A 17,537-nucleotide genomic window follows, 5' to 3' on the forward strand; every position below is an offset into this window, starting at 1 on the left:
TTCTCTAGAGAGGGGAAGCTTCCTGAAGGCAGACATTTTGTCTCTTTCGTTCTCTGTGCCTGCATGGGAGTCTAACACGTAGCAGGAGCTAAAGATATATTTGTTTATCGAAGAAGTGGCTGGTCCAGTGAATTTGGAGTCAGTCCCAGCTCTGCTATGGACTAGAGTGTCATTACTTGGGAAGTTGCTCCATCCACAGGGGTCTCTGTTGAACTGCTGCACTAACTCCTTTCAAGAGTGGTGGTGAAGTTCCTATGAGACCATGTGTGGCAAAGAGATGAGCGAAGCACTGGAGTAATCTAAGAGAGTGCTGAGTGAGGATTACTCTCAGTGATAATAGTATCTCCCTTGGGATCAGGGAGGAGTTTCCTGTCACCTCAGTGACAAGTGATGGTTAAGGTGACAACACTGAAGAATTTCCCAGGATCATCCTTATATAAAATATTCTCATCCGTTGTACCCAGTCTTACCCTTGTATTTGTCACACTGTGTATCCTAATTTTTTTATTTGAAAACTTTAGTCACAGTAGATAGCAAAAAGGAGGTTGAGTCTAAAAAAAGAATAGGGCTACATTTACTTCAGTGAAAATAAAGAATTTTTCAGTGGAAGACATTTCTTTTGCCAGGAGTCTTAATCCATCCCCCCAAAATTATTTTCAAAAACAGAAGGAAACTAGAAATCCATTTTGAATCAATGTCAGAATGGTCTTTGGAAACTGGTTAGAATTGGCCTCAATTCCTTGTTCTACTACTTACTAGCTGTGTGACCCTGGGCAAGTAACTTAAATTCCTTGAAGATCAGCTTCTTATCTGTAAAATGTCATGATAGTAGTACTTACCTGGTAAAGGTTAGAAAGAAAAATATAATGCAGTTAGCACAGTTTTTGTGTGGAGAGTACATTCAATAATTGATAGCTATTACTGGTGTCATTATCACAATAATACCTTGAATCATGGAGATGCTCCTTCTGTTTCAAATCTGTTATTAACATTTTGGGACAAGTCTACTTTTTATTTCCCCACCTCCACTAGAATTTTCCTCCTGGTTGGAGTGAGATTTCAAGGTAAAGCTCCCTGTAGTGTCAGATTATAGTATTTCCTCCTCTCCCTGATTCCTTTCATTCTCTACCTGCCACGTAACTGGAGTTAGTCTCCCTTTCCCATGAGCCCAAGGATATGGTGGCAGAGATAGGGGTGACTAATTCAATTAGCAGGATTAGACACCACTGTGTGATGCCAGAGGGGTAGCCTGTGGGAGGGAGATAGCCTGTGAGTCTCAGTGCTGCTTCAGCCAAAGGTTGCCCATCACCTTGACTGTTATGTACTGTGTCCTCTCTGGGAAAAGAGTGCTTCAAATATCAGTTTTAGAAATTAAAATGATGTCTTAAGGAAAATGAACACTGGACCCTTCAAAATAAAGGCTTTCTTTTACCATTTGTTTGCATGGAAATCCTTTAGCAAAAATAACTGGATTTGGGATTTGGGTTGGTATTTAATTTAGGGTTGCGCAATAGCCCTTCATTACAGGACTCAAATGCTTTGGATATGCCTGAATAATCTTGAGAGGTGACTGAGTCTTTTTTAAATAGAGGGACCACTTTCTTGTACCTTTCTTTTATCACAGATTTCATGGAAATGTCTGTTACTAGTTGGCCTATTTTTTGTTTGTTTGTCTGTGGAAATTTTTTTTTTATGTTGGGAGCTACTAAAGCCAATTAAATATGCAAGGAGACACCAAATAACTATTTTAATTGCAGCTGTAATTATTACATGAACGATTGTTATCTTTTGATTGAAATAATCTACAATGTGAAAATAGAGAAGTTGGAAGGAGAGAAAAGGGAAAACGGGGCTGCTTGACACATCTGCTCTTGGTTTCTTTGTCCTCATCCTGGAGTTTTTGTTTCTGCTGCTTTTTTCATTGTTAGAGCACACACTTTCCATTGGCTTTTTCAGGTTTCTTTTCTCAAAGCCCTTCCTGTCGGGGCATGATATTGTTTGCTTTCACACGCAGGTGACACCCTGGCAGGATTTTTCCCTTTTTGTCTCTTCTTCTGATCTTTTCCATTGGAATTGGGGTGTGTGTTGATGGAAAGTAGTTTCCAGCTCATTTTTCAAATAAGGGACATGAGACTAACTTGTGCAGGTAAATATTTAAATCCAGTTCTCTAGGGTAGGGTGGATGGAGGCAGCCCTGATTTGTGGTGTCTGCTGATTTCCGTGGTGTAAGTATTCCCACCGTGGCTGATTTCAAGCTATGAGATGTTACTGAACATCAAGTGGGAAGAAACGAACAGTAGCAAAACATAATACAATCTTCCCACCAGACGAGTACAAAAAACATGACTCTAGAGCATAGATGATAGTAAAATAGTTAAGAAGTGGTGAATTTTTAGAATTTACTACTTTTGTTTTTTGAATATAACTTATTTAATAGTAAACTTTTATGGTTTAATTTTGAACAATAGCTTTGTTGAACAGCTGGCCCTCACAGTTCCTAGAAATCTAACCATTGGTTTTTTTTGACACTTTGACTGGGACCCAGAGAAGTCACTGTTCTGCCCAAGGTTCAGTGAGTGAGTCTGGTCAGAACCTGGGTTAGTACAAACTGTATCTAAAACCCCAATTTCTGTAGAAAGGCTTACTTATCATTGTTTCTATTGACTCATTTGTTTATTGCTTATTTTTTTTGCTGCCTGGTCTGATGATCTAGTGAATGGGGTTTTAGGACTGTTATAGGCTGTTACTATCTGTTGAGACAATAAAAGTTGAAATTGTAACCAAAGATGGGAGAGTGGAAAACAGATTAGATTTGGAGCCATAAATGAATCCTGGCTTTGAGTCTTGGCCCTAGTGCTCACAAGTGGTGTAATCTTACTTGCAAGTTACTTACTTCTTGGTTCCGGTTGTCTAGTCTGTAAGATGAAGGAATTGGGCACAGGAACATCTGCTGTCTCCTATAATGTCTGCCATAGCATGATTCATTATTTAGCCCCATCTGTTCAACAGATATTTGCTTAGTTCCAATTGTATGCACACTCGTTTTGGACTCTACTATAGGCAGAATGAAATATAAATATAATTATACTAATTATTATTAGAACAATATCTCCCATTAATGCAGAGCCTTCTAATTTACCAAAGAGAAAATTAACTTTCAGTCTCTGAGGTTCTGTGGCTTTAGGAGATCAGGGCGTAGCTTCACAGAATGTTGGAGAAAGAAGAACCTGTTCTAAAAGAACAAACAGAACCCGTATTCCTAGGAAACTCAAGAGGTCACAACCAGGTACTAATAAGGAATAAGGAACAAGCCATGTCTACCAGTGGCTTCCCTGTCTGAACAGAAAGCAAAACTGGAAATGATTTTCCTCTGATTATAAGATTAAATAGTGTAGAAAATTTAGAAATTCTTCATAAGTATTAAATAAGGAGAAAGTACCATATATCCAATTTAATAGTCTGCTTTTCTTTACTTAATATTTTAATGTATTTTCTAAAACATTCTCAATGGGGTCACTTTAATTGCTGTCTATAGTTCCATCTTTTTGCTGTGCAGTGACTTACTTATTTTAAATTGTTTACATTGTTGACTGTTTTTATTATTCTAAAGAACACTGTGATAAATAGCTTTACTTATATCAAAAAATTGTACATTGGATATGTGATTTCCAACTGTAATATTTAAGGTTTAATGTGAATCATACACTTTTGACCTTTAGCTTATTTGATTCTGCCAATATTTCTTTGTATTTGCTTAGATTTTATTGTGTTTCTGAACATTTATTAAGAGAAACAGTTTGCCTGAATCCTTCAGTATGATTTATTTGAACTGGAAATAGCACCAATGTTTTCACATTGTTTCAAGTAGACATGATACAGTGTAGGGCTAATCATTTTTTTTCACTTTCTGTGGGCAATAGCTTCTAGTGTTTATTAGTTTTTTAGTGTTTATTAGTTTATTAGTGTTTATTAGTTTAGAAAGCATTCAATAAATGTTGAATAAATAAAAAGATTCTGGCTAATTTAGAATAGGCAAAAACATTTGCAAAGGATGTTAAAAAAAAAAAAAAGAAGACACTTCTCCATTCATGACACGGCTTTCATTTTCATTAGGAGAGATGACAGCTAAGCACAGTTCAGGAATTCTGACCGTTAAATGAGAACTGTGAAATGAAGTACGTCGTTGCTTTAATTCACCTACATGGGAAACTGTGACTCCAATAGTTATTTGATTAAATGTTAATGGGATCTCCTGAATTGACCCAACTCCTACTTTTGTGTATTAGATTTGTTTGATTAAATGTTAATGGGATCTCCTGACCTGACCCAATTCCTACTTTTGTGTATTAGATTTATGTCAGTTAAAACAAGATGAGTTTTACCTCTCTCTTTAACATCTCTGAATCAACATCTGCTCACAAGGGAAGTGCTGTAACCACCCTGGTTAGTTAAATATTAATGACTTCCATTAAAGGGGCTGGGTGTTTGCAGCAGAAAGATTGAGAAATTAGATGGTATGATTAGTTTTTTGTTTCTGCCCCCAGGAAAAAACCTTAATGGAAGAGCTTCTTCCAATATGTTTTTAATATCACAGATTTTTTTTTCCTCTGAACCAGTTAGAGAGTAAGATTGCTGATTTCAAGCATTCCTTGAAAGTAGCTACATTATTAAAACATTAGAGTAACAAGTTCACATAATTTAAAAAATAATGTTTTATCAGTGCCATAGTGGTCATTACCCTTGGGCTTCTTAGGAATCTGATTTCAGTTTCTAAATTCATTTTGTTCCTTTTTGTAATCAATAATAGACAAAAGCATTTTTTAGCTACATATCTATTTGGTTGGGCTAATTTACATTAAATCTGGGGAATTCTATTAAGTTAACCATGAAAGACTTGACAAGGATTATATATTCAATCAAATTATAATTTTAACATTTATCTTATTGGGGAAATGTGGCTGAAATGCTTTTTAAATTTGCTACAACCAATTTTTCCTATTATGCCAAATTGGGTTGTGATAAGCATGTGGTTAACAGATTTTTACACATTTTGTGTTTTTAATAGCTTGATATTGTAAAGTACCAGACAATCAAAAGCAGGCATTGTATTTACATAATTATTTATTTCTCTTTGCATCCGGAAATCTGAGTGAGTGGAGTATTTGAATAGCAGTAGTGCAGTGCAATGTAACAGCACTGATGTAGGCACCATAATACTTAGCAGAGTCAAAATTAAGGTGTAGCAAGTGAAGCACCTGCCTTGAATGCAAAGTTCAAGAGTGCCAGAAGACTCAATAATTAAGATAAATAGTATTGTAATGCAATATTGGAAAAAAATAAAAATTAATGCAAGAAAATCCATGATAGACAAAATTTCAAAAAAAAAAAAAAAGATAAAGTCCCACCCTGCATCTGCACGGGGCTCACCTTGCCCTAGTCCTGGCCTTGGTTGCATTCTGGTTCCCGTATCTCTACTTTGATGTCCCTGGATAAGGCACTCCTTTGAGTCAATTTTTCATTGTCTAAGATTGGTGATAATAAGCCTCCTTTCCTGGTTGAGTTACTAGGATGTTCAAATCAGCTAAAAATACCTGAGAAGGCCCATTGTAAATACAACTTACATGTTTACAAGTTTAAAGAAATCACCTTACAATTTTAAACCATTGTTATTATCAACCTAGATGAATACTCTGGGCAAACATCAGACGAAAGATCCTTGGAGAGCTTTGTGCTAATAAAGTTGGAGGCCTAACTCTAGAACTCATGTGTCAGCTAGCTACAGGGGCAGGGGCTGAAGATGGTTTCAGGACCCTCCTTCTTTACTTTCTTTTTTATTCTTGGATGCAAAGTTTAGTGATTTGTAAGAGATAGAGAGTCTACCAGAAATCCATTTTGTTTATTTTAAATTCCCCTGCAAAGTGCCTGTGGACAACTGAGGTCTCACCTTTGCTCAAGTTGTACCACCCACCAGTGATGCCTTCCCCATTTCTCCTGCCTAGCTGAGTTCCACACCTTACATTCACGTCCAACCTTGGTAAGGCCTTCCTAGGTTCTCTTGGACTGGAATGTGTTCTCAGTCCTCTGCCTGTAATGGATGACTGTCTCTCCCACTCTTGGTGATCGATTTACAGAGTCCCTGTTGTCTTGATGCTTCATATAATGTTGCATCGAATTTACTTTCCAAACTACAGTTTTAGAAATGTAAATTGTTTTGCTAGTTCCACTTTAAATCCCTTGAGTAGCCCCCCATTAGACTGTTAATTTCAGGATGATCGGAGATTGGCTGAGCGCTTATTTGATGGTTAGGTGCTTAGCAAAGTCCTTATTATATATTTTGAGTGACTGAATGAGTGTCTTGCATGTAAAGGGGCTAGGTAAATATTTATTCTTTTGATTCATTTGTGGAATGTTATTGTTTTCATCCTAGGCCTAGAGGGAGTGGTTGGTGCCATGTGGAAGGCAGCTGTTTTGCTGGCCCTGTTGTCACTCAGCCCTGGTGGTGATGGGCTGTTTCGCTCCGTATACCAAAAAGCGCATGTTTCCATACCACATAAAGGAGACACAGGACAGCCATTATTTCTAACTCCTTATATTGAAGCTGGGAAATTTGCAGAAGGTAAGTTTAAATCAGAAATCACTGGTATACTTTCAACAGTTTTTTCTTTTTTTTTTTTTTCTGTAAAAAGTTGTCTCACAGAATCCAAAATGCATTCTGGTATTTTACTCAAATTGTTTTATTTCACATATTAATGATTTGGTGTCATATATTATCAGAGTTTTGAGCTAAAATGAAAGTTTATCAGGGTCAGATTAACTAGTGGTTGAGTCCCTGCACATCTATTTGTAAAACTAGTGTAGTGCCTGTCTACAACTGGTCACTTAATTGGTTAATACTAACCTAAGAACTTACTATATGTCAGTTACTGGTTTGCATTTGATATAAATTCATTTAAGCATCTCAACAACCCAGGAAGTGCACCTGTTTCACACACAAGAAGACTAAAGCAGAAAGAGAATAAGTTACTTGTCGGAGTCACACAGACACCAGCTGTTAGATTCAGGATTCACACCCAGACAGGTTCATTTCAGAGTCTAAGCTCACAGCCACTGGGCTGGGCCCACTTGCCTGGCAAGTTACCTGACATCTCAGGCCTCAGTTTCCTCATTAATAAGATGGAGATGAAACAACTCACCCAAGCCTCAGGGATGTTATAAGAATCAGATGAGAAGATGCACATGAAAACTCTTTATAACCTGTAAATTGCTCACTAAACATTAGTGTTTGCTGATGGCTTTTTATTTAGAGATTGTGGGGTTTTCTATTATTATTGTTAATAGAAAGAATGTTGTCATTGGTGTCATCAGAGACTAAAATTCCTGACTCGCCTCTGCACTTAATGCTTCTTCAGGCTTAGCTAAATCACTGAGTAAGATAAGTTACATAATCTTTTTGGACCTCGGGGCACTTTTTGACCTATAAAATAGTATATAGGCAGCAATTCTGAAGAGCTATTTGTAAAAAGGAGCAAAGAAATGGCGTGACGGCTAGAGAGAGTTATGGAGTCAGGAAGGGTCTTTAAGAAGGTAGGAGAGTTGATTGGAGTAGGGCAGCTCTTCCCGGAGCATTTTCTTAAAGTAGATGAGCATCCATGGATGGAGGTGTTGGCATTTGCTTTGGAGTTTATCCCTAGTGACAAATGGGAAGGCAGAGTTAATGCTTTTGAGGCTGATAGGTTGAAGGATGTCATGGGATTATGGAACTAAAACTGGAAACTTTAGAGAAATGGTCATTTTAAAGATCAAAAAATAAATGTATATCCTCTGTATGGAAGTTTAAAATAAAGCAACTTTTCTTCATTTGAATAGTTCTCATAGCCAATAGGCTGTCATCGTTTTTTGGTTTTGGTTTGGTTTCAAGCCAGAACAGTCTCCGCTCTTAAGGGTGCATTTGAGTCCTGCTCACATGTCTTTGTCTGAAATACACATTGGCCCATGTTTTGCCATCTCTTTTCTAAGAAAAGGTGAAAAACTTTGATAGTATAGTCAGTGATAATGTAGTGAGGCAATGTAGTCAGGCTTTTTAAAAAAAAAAGACTCATTTTTGCTTGATGTAGAAAAGTCATGAAAAGATGGTAGCCCAGTGGTATAGGCTGGTATCACTTGACATAAATGAAGAGGCAAAATATCATAATCCAAATCTACTAAACTGGGTCACATGCGTTCCTTTTGGCTTCCTGAATAAGTGGATACTGATAACTTAGATTGTGTTTATTCACAATAAATCAAAGCAAATCATTCAGTTTGGAGCTGAAAAGGAGTTAAATACTCAAAACCAAACTCTTCCACAGACGAGGAATTTGAGACTCAAATATTTCATATGACTTGCCCTAGGGGACACAGGTAATAGCAGCAGAGATGGGTTGGAGACCCAGATTTTCTGACTCCTGCTCTACAATTTGCCTGCTGCAATTTTTTTTCCTTTGTTTAAAAAGCTTGTGTTCTTTTGGAGGGACTAGAGACACACACATGAAGCAATTAAGGAATCAGGCAATGCATGCTCAACTCATGAAGTGTTACATTTGAGGTAGGCATACTGCCTGTTTTAAGAAGGACGCTGTCCCTATTGTTTGGCGTAGTCCAGGCAGAATAGAGTAGTAGTTGTAGTAAAAATAATAAGTAGCTAACATTTAGTAGTAATTATATCCCCAGTACCTAGTGCAGTGCCTGCATGTAATAGGCACTCAGTAAATATTTGTAAAATTTCAATTTGAGACCTAATTATGTTCCAGGCATAATGCTTTATACACATTAGCTCTTTTAATCCTCGGAGTAACCCTAATGAAGAATGAATAATTATTGTTCCCATTTTATAGATGAGAAAACTGAGGCCCAGGGAAATCAAGTATCTTGCCCAGGGCTGTTTAAAGCTAGTAAGTAGCAGATCTGGAATTAAAACCTATCTCTACTGACTCCAGAGCCTGGGGTATGAACCACTGTGCTGTGTGACCACTTCCAGACTAGGTGCAGGGTGAGATGTGGGCAGATCAGACCTGTGTGTACTGAGTGAGGATGACAGCTTCAACAAGGGCTTTAAGTGAAAGTGGCCATGGTGTGTCTGAATCATATGTCTGGTTGAACCAAGTGCAGAGAATATAGAGAACTCTGCCTGAGAGACTGTCCAGATCCCTCCCATTCCTGTATTTCTCACCTACGAGCATGTCACCGTTATGAGCATCAGCAGTAGCAAAGAAAGTTTCCGAGGGAGGTAGTTTTATATTCTGTCCTTTTGTGCCAAGCCTGATAGATCACCATCTGATGAGTGACAATATTTAAAATATAAAATCTGATGTAATATCACTTTCTAAAGTTTTGCTACACAGTTAAAAAAAAAATCTTTGAACGGAATTTTAATTGGCGGACCCAAAATCTGTGTACCCCGGTACAACTGGGTATTCAAATGCAACCCCGACAACGTAATTAAGGATAATTTTATTCACCCGCTTTAGTGAAAGTTCAGGAAGCTCTGGATAGATGGCTAGCTCGCTCTCCTGAATCTCTTTTGTTTATCAAGTCTGTCAGCACCTTAGAAACGTGCATCCTAATGTCGCAGTGAAACATTGAGATAAACAGTAATTCAAAAGACAGGGAATTTTTTAAAAAATCTCCAGTTCACTGCCTTAGTTTATGTAATTGTAATTGCATGTTTGCTTTCTCTGCGTCTGGAATAAATCCTAATTCTCTGCAACAAAATGAATATAGCATGCTTCCAAGCACTGCCTTTTCACAAACTTTAAAGGGTATTTTGCTGTTAGGTCTTATTTTGTTATTACTTATGGTCTGGTAGTGTCCATACTGAAGATGAAGTGCCTGACTTAGCTGGTTCGAGCCCTTCTTTGTTCATACGCCAGTCTTTTTGAAACTGTTACTATCACAAGCACTGGTAACCACAGTAAATAACAAGTAGGAAGTGAAATCACTTCAAAGAAAACCCTTTTCCTTTTTTCAACTGTTTTAAACATTTGTATTGTGAGTCAGGGTTCCAGGAAGAAAGACACTCCTACATCTTGGGGGTTTATTTTCCACATTCCAGTAATAGACTCTAGAAGGATGAACAGAACATTTGAAAAGGTAAAAAAAAAAAATCAATTTAGTTGAAAGAACTTTTAATTATTTTACTCTGATTTAGTTAAAGGAAATTTACAATTTAAAACAGGGTGAAACACTTTTTTGTGGGCCAGAGAAAAGTTTTTCTAAACTTCTTAAGATCTTGATGAGGCCTGCCTGCCTGCCTTAGGAGGTTTCTGTAGAAATACGCTAATCCTAGTGCATTGTCAGCGTGTCATGTTTTAAGTTCATTCATTCGCATTTATCCATTCACAAGTGTGTACTGAGTGCCTTAAGACACCAGCATGCTGTATCCCTGGGGGTACAGAGATAAACAAGACAAACTCCCTGCTTTCCAGTAGCCCCTGATCTAGAAGGGAAGGTAAGAAATACATGGAGTCAGTCCAAGGCAGCAGAGAAGCAACTTTGGAATTCTCGGAAAGGCAGGGCTGGGAGAGCATCTGGGTCATTTTCAGAGCAGGCCAGCGGGCCTTGTGCTGTGCCGGTCTCAGAGAGATAGATGGATTCAATCACTCCTCTCCCATATTCCATTCCCTCCAGCTCATTCCTATTATATGTTTTCTCTTTTTCTCATTCTACTTTGACCTTTCTCATTTTTCTCTGTCTTCTTTCTCGAATGGCCACTTACCCCTCTGTGATTCACATCTCATTCATTCCCAAGCCATCAGCCTTCAGTTCTTTGCCCTCCTTTTCTGGGGGTGGGGGGTGGGGGGGGTCGGCTTTGTTGAATTTTGAGAGGAATAGATTTGTGAAAACTATTTCAAAAGCATTTTAGGTACAGACTTCCAGCTGTAAAAGACACATGTCCTGGAGATGTAATGTATAGTATGGTGACTATAGTTAATAATGCTGTATTGCATATTTGAAAGTTGTAGATCTTGAGAGTAGATCTTGAAAGTCCTCATCACAAGAAAAAAAATTTGTAGCTGTGTGTGTGGTGACAGTAGTAACATGACTTGTATACAAATATTCAATCATGTTATACATCTGGAACTAATATAATGTTGTATATCAACTATACCTCAATTAAAAAAATGGCAAAAAAAAGTTATTTTAAAGGCTTTCCAGCCCTGAAGGTACTCTTTCTTGGGTTAATAGAGAGTGGAAGGAAAGACGGAGAGAGGGAAGGATAGGGGACTGGCACATACCACTTCCCCTAAACAGCTTCCTTTTCTTTTCCTTAAAATCTTTCTCTCTCTCTCTCTTTTTTTTTTCTTTGTCTTTTTCTGGTGGGGAGGGGCAGAATGGAAAGAGGTAGAGAGGATTAAGTAATCTTTCCTGGGCAAGCCAGACTGAGCCCAAAAAAGCCAGAATCTTCAAGACTATTCTTAGGGTGGTCTATGGGCTAGTGATAATCATCCCTCCCTTTGCCTGAGCCCTTATTTTATGTTCACCTCCGTGCTCAGGGATCACATGCATGTTTTCATTTGATCCTCACAGAAACCCCGGGATGGAGGACTCAGTATCCACATTTTGCACAAAGGAAACAGAGGCTCAGAGAGGAAGCAACTTGCTGGGGAGCCTAGTTAGGATTGCAAACCCAGGTTGGTCCAATGGGAAAGCTGTGCTCTTCCTACTGTGCTAGCCTAGCAGGACCCTCTCCCATTGAGACCTTTCCTTCATCCTTATCATCGCTTCTGCTCCCAGATGCTCCCTGTTCCTAATCATCAGGTGCATTTTGCAGATAACGGTAGCAGTGCTCCCTCCAAGCCAGTTGTGTGCTGATGGAAGTTCAACAGCTACCTCCGGGGGTTGGGGCCCTAACTGGTAGCACCGATCCCTGAGTGTAAATATTCTCACCATGGCTTACTGTCCCTTATGGGTGCGGTCGCTGAATGCCGAGTTGGAGAGATGCTATCAATCAGCACTCCAGAGCCCACAGGCGCCGTGCCCCAGTGAGGGCATCTTTAGTTGGTGGCATGTGTGTAGGGTTGAGCTTCCTTACCTACTCCTCTCTACTAACCAGTTCCAGCTTAATAAGTCACAGACTTAAATAGCTTTTCTTGAATGATTAGTTTTTACTGGGGACACTTGCTTTGTCTCCACTGAAGGACTCTTCTTCATCCAGACTTCCCCACCGCACCCTGATACCTACCTATTTCTGTTCCTTCTCCACTCCTTCCCTAATCACTACTTCCCCTTCCACTCCCTGCCACCTACACCACCTTCTGAGTAAATCTCTAGGTGAGATGCAGTGTAGCAGTGTTGGGGCAGGAGCTAACTCTGCAGCCTGACTGCTGCGTTTATATCCCAACTCTCCTTTACTAGCTGTGTGACCTTGGGCAAGTTACTTAACATCTCTGTGCTTCAGCTTTCTCATCTGTCAAGTGGAGATGACAATAATACCTACCACAAAACGTAAAGCCCTTGGTACAGCAACCTTGTAGGTGTTAGTTCTATTAGTATTATTTACTCCTGGGCAGCCTCAGCTCTCTGAGGATTGCCTTTCCCCCTCCCTGTCCCTGACCTTTTGCTGCCATAAAAAAACTAGGACCTCTGCCCTCTAAACTGTCTCCTGTCCTATCTGGCTCCCTCTGAGTAGCTACACAGTCACCCCCAGTCTCACTGCCTGCCTCTCCCCACCCTCCCCAGCCATCCCCACTCCCCACATGCCTCAGTCCATTTCTCTGCTTGCACGATAAGGATCGTGTGAAGAACACAGGCGGCAGCTCCTTAGCTGTGTTATTTCTCTTGTACCCCCGACTTTTTGGAGTTGGGTGACTTTATCCTCCCCTGGCCTTCCCTCCAGGTGGCCTGATGTGAACATCTTGGTTTACTCTTTAGAGGGGAGCTGAGGATGGGTGATTTTCTTTTCTCCTTAAAAAAAACAAACAAACTCTTATTATGGCTCATAAAATATATTTGAGGACAAAAAAAGGAAGCTTAAAAATGTCACTTGTCCTTGGATAAATGATGAATTTTGCATATGTGAAGCTGGCTGCTCCAGGGCATCTGGATGCTGCTACAGTAAGCACCTTGGTCCTCTTGTAGCCTTTCTGATCACTGCGTTCCAGACCTGGCCCCTGGAGAAGTCTGGCCAAGTCGGAGATGACTAACATTGTTTTATTTCTCTGATCCTTGTGTAAATTTTTCCCGCCACTAGGGAGACGGTTAAGTTTGGTGGCTCCTTTCCCAGGATGGAACTTGACGAGTTATTCCGGCTACATCACTGTGAATAAGACTTACAACAGCAACCTTTTCTTCTGGTTCTTTCCGGCTCAGGTAGGCCTGTGACAACACCCTCACTGGACACTGATGCTGAAACGCTGACTGTGTTGCTCCAGGTAGAAACTTCAGCCTACAACCAACCTAAGGATGTTTTTTTAAAAAATATTTTAGATTTTTTTAAAATCTAAAAATAAATGCCAGTGACTGTGTGGTGTTCCTGTTTATGAACGGGAAACAAATGTTCGTGGGGGAGGTCCAACTTTTAAATTCCTTGCAGCATTATTCAGAATATTAATGCTGCCACCTTCTTCCTGCCATAGTCTTCTTCCTATCTTTTTGTTGTTTTGTTCTAAAAATACATGGGGGCAGGGTTGGGCGGTGGGGAGCCAAGGAAGGACAAGGAGTGGGGAGATTCCTGAGGTTCACAGGTAACGCACGTCTAAGCCTGTCTACATTTAGCCCATCACGGGCTTGTTTGGCTGCTCTGTCTGTGGACTTGCTGTGCTAATTATTATTCCTATACTCACTGCTTTACGCATCCAGTACCCATTTATTGAGCAGTACACGGGGGGAAGGGGGCTGAACTCACTCTGGGCTTTTGAGGGGACGTATGAAGAACTGGTGACCCAAAGTTGGCTTCTTGAAAGAAGGGCTATTTATTTTTTTCACATCCATACAGATACAGGTTCAAGTATTCTTATATTTTATCAATTCTGGTGAGCAGCAGGTCACACAGTTTTTCAGCATAAACAAATCACTATGTCTTATGGGTACTATTGGGGGTTATTGATAGAGATGCTGAGATGCGTAAATAAATTTTATCCTGCCGCAGGGTAATTTTCTATCTTTATTTTCCAAATCGGATTTGCTTTAGGAGCCAGAGAAAACAAAGAAAAAGTTATCCCTATGGAGGGTAGTGTTTAGATTTGCATATGATTTGCACATAATGGTGTTGCATACATAATGACTGGATAAACTGCTTAATCCAGAGAAGTTTAAATTAAATTGCTTCTCTTGGTACTGTTGGGTTGTATTTTCTTGACTTTTCATGTCTGCTTTCTCAGCCGTGGCCTCTGACAGTTCATCACGTAGTTGTGGGTAGGAGGACACATGTAAAAAATGGTGAGGAATTCTAGATACTTTTTAGTTGGGGCGCATAGTAGTTGTCAGGCTGTCACCCACTTCAGGGAGCCTTTTCTGGACTCCTCATTTCTTTCTCATTATTCCTGTTGAGAGAGACAAGTCAGGTACCCAGAGCACAAAATTTGAGCAGAGACTCACTCTCAGGGTTATACAAGTACGGGGTTGGCACCTGAGTGTCCTCCGGACTCCTGCCGGTACCTCCCATCGGGGGAACCCGCCTGGAAACCAGAGACTGCGGAGAGAGTCTGGTTCATAGAGGTCTGTCTGCCAGGACACAGAACAGAGACCCGATCTTCAGAGCAGTCAAGTAGATGTGCAAATATCCAGCACAACTCTCTGGGGGAGAATTGGTGTGAACGTAGCCTAGAAAGATGAAAGCCCAGAACGCCTATTTCTAATGGGTGGAAATTTTCCCTGTGTTCTTGGAAGTCTCTTAAACTTTATGCCTTTCAGAAACAATACTGTATGGTTTATGATATCACATTTATCTGTATCATTGAATACAGGCATTTATCACGAGCTCCTTTGTGTTCGTTTGCTATTGCTGCTGTACAAACTCCTGAAAATTTAGTGGCTTAAACAACACAGATCTAGTATTTCACATTTCTGGAGGTGAGAAGTCCAACAAGGTCTCTCTAGCCTAAAATCAAGGCGTTGGCAAGGCTGAGGTTCTTCTGGAAGCTCCAGGGGGGATTCCATTGCCTTTCATAGTTTCTAGAAGCTGCTGGCGTCCCTTGGCTCCTGGCTCCTTCTTCCATCTTCAAAGTTGGCTCTTCTGACATTGCATCACTCTGGCTGGCTCCATAGTCATGTCACCTTCCCTGACTCTTGTCTTCTGCTTCCCTCTTCTAAGGACCCTTGGGTTTACGCTAGGCCCACATGGACAATCCAGGATAATTTCCCTGTTTTGAGGTCAGTTGACTAGCAACTTTAATTCCATCTGCAACTTTAATTCCCCTTTACCATGGAGCCCAGCACATTCACATGTCCTGGGGATTTCGATGTGGACATCTATGGAAGCCATTATTCCACAAAATGGATACTTAAAAATTTGCCCAGATTAGTGATTCTCAGTCTGTTCTCTCTCAGTGAGTCTCACATTTTATTGTACTTAAGAATTATCTTCATCACTTCTCAGCCTTTTGGCTAAGATCAAGTGTAGTATCTGTTCTTATCAGTTTAATACCTGATACATCCTCTATCCGAGGACAATATATTAAATGAATTTTTGGAGCAGGGCTTTGGGATAGGAGCTTGCTCTGTCCACTCAATGCATCTTCAAATTCCCCCAGAGATTCCAACTCATAAATTGGGAGAGGCCAGCAAGTTGTAGAATTAGTAGGTAGACCATGTGTGAGAAACCATCACGCCAGCCTACAGGCCACCACCCTGTATTCAGTGCTTCTGGCCCCAGAGTGGCCCACACTCCTTTTACCAGAAAGAAACAACTAGAGCAGGCAAACCCTGATGGAGGTGGTGTGTGGTCTCATGCACCCGCCTCTAAGATGGGGGCCAGAATGGTGGGTTGAAGAGGTGAGTGCAGCCTGTGGGGTCAGCTCTCCTCTCCGGCCTGCTGGGGCTCAGCCTCCCCTGCTCTGCCTCTCCTGCCTGCACCCCAGCCCTTCCAAACCTGATTCCTTACTTTCTCTTCTGCTTTGGTGGCTGGTTGTGATACCAGTAAATTCCCCCATTGACTTCTGCATAGTGGGTCTTTTTAATAATGATCCAGATTTGTGAAAAAAAAAGAATTAATGGTGAGAGAAGTGAGCAAATGAAAACAAAACAAAGACCCCATCTCTTCCTTCTTATGTTGCCTCTGAACAGTTGGACAGCTTTGTCCAGAATACTGGTGATGTTCTGAGACTGTAAAGCTAGTCAGGGAAATGGGCTTAGGTTCTGCACCCACTCCTGGTTGCCAGACTGAAAGCCCCTGCACTAAACAATGACTGGGCTATTGGGGTCCCTCCTTTTAATTAAATGAAGACCTACCTGTGCATCCTCTGACCAGATTATGTTCTTCAGGGCCCAGAACTGTAGCCCTAAACACCTTCAAAGATGATCCCAAGGGGAGGGTATAGCTAAGTGGTACAGTGCATGCCTAGTATGCACAAGGCCCTGGGTTCAATCCCCAGTTCCTCCATTAAAAATAAATAAACCTAATTACCTCCCCCCTCAAAAAAAATTAAAAAAAAAAAAAGATAATCCCAGAAGACATAAAAAGGAGGCCACTACAGCAGGAAAGAAGATGCTTAAGCATATAATATTCTTCTTTGTTTTGTTTTGTTTTGTTTTTTCTTTGTTTGTTTTTAATTAAAGTATAGTCAATTACAATATATCAACTATAGTGTTACAGTGTGTGAATTTCTCATGTACACCAAAATGTTTCAGTCATACATATACATACACATACTCATTTTCATATTCTTTTTCATTATAGGTTACTACAAGAAATTGAATATAGTTTCCTGTGCTATACAGAAGAAACTATATCTATTTTTATATATAGTAGTTAATATTTGCAAACACAGTGTTCTGTTGAAAGTGATGGACTGAGCTTCAGGGGAGAGGCAGAGATGAAAAGATGGGACCATTGACAGGTATCACCGCATGGCAGCTGGGATAGATTGTTCCAAGACCCCCTTACAGGGGGAGCCCACATGCACAGCCAGGTCTCCGAGGCCCCAAAGCAACCCTTCCTGCCGAGCCAGTCAGGCTGTGAATTATGGGCCGGGCCAGTTTGGGTGAAGGAGATAAAGCATGCGAGAAGGAGAAGCAGTGGTCACCGAGATGGGGGAAGAGTTCCTTTCATTTGGCAGAAATATTGGTTTGTTGTCTGTCACAGGGCAGCAGCTGATGTTATCATCAGGAGAGAAATGGCCCCTTACAAAAACCGCAGGTAGAGAAAATAAGAGATCCAGGAAGGATGCCACACGTGTAATATCCTCTGAGTGTTTTTTGGAATTGCTGTTTCCCAAATTAATTTTGCTTTCCTGTTATTTCTGTGAGACTCCCCTGTCATTGTATACAAATCAGTGCATAATGGATTCCAGAACTTGAAGTGGGGATGCAGTTGGGTACACAATCTGTAAGGGAAATGAAGA

General features: G+C 40.3%; 1 protein-coding gene and 1 pseudogene across 9 annotated transcripts in view; both read left to right on the plus strand.

Annotated features, from left to right (window-relative positions):
* CPVL (carboxypeptidase vitellogenic like) overlaps positions 1-17,537 on the plus strand; it is a 111,376-nt gene that overhangs the window by 8,940 nt on the left and 84,899 nt on the right. For 4 of the 9 annotated variants that reach the window (XM_015237290.3, XM_015237291.3, XM_015237289.3 and 1 more), the window contains exons 2-3: positions 6,428-6,616; positions 13,229-13,347. In XM_015237290.3, the coding sequence (XP_015092776.2) occupies positions 6,451-6,616; positions 13,229-13,347 (285 nt within the window). In that variant the 5' untranslated portion in view covers positions 6,428-6,450. Of the gene's footprint in view, positions 1-4,113; positions 4,176-5,388; positions 6,035-6,427; positions 6,617-11,565; positions 11,670-13,228; positions 13,348-17,537 lie in introns of those variants that run through there. The other 5 variants (XM_072964755.1, XM_072964754.1, XM_072964756.1 and 2 more) reach the window with 3 other exon arrangements.
* LOC116278818 (U2 spliceosomal RNA) lies at positions 15,563-15,742 on the plus strand (annotated as a pseudogene).

The sequence above is a fragment of the Vicugna pacos genome, chromosome 7 (assembly GCF_048564905.1).
Source record: "Vicugna pacos chromosome 7, VicPac4, whole genome shotgun sequence".
Lineage (NCBI taxonomy): Eukaryota > Metazoa > Chordata > Mammalia > Artiodactyla > Camelidae > Vicugna > Vicugna pacos.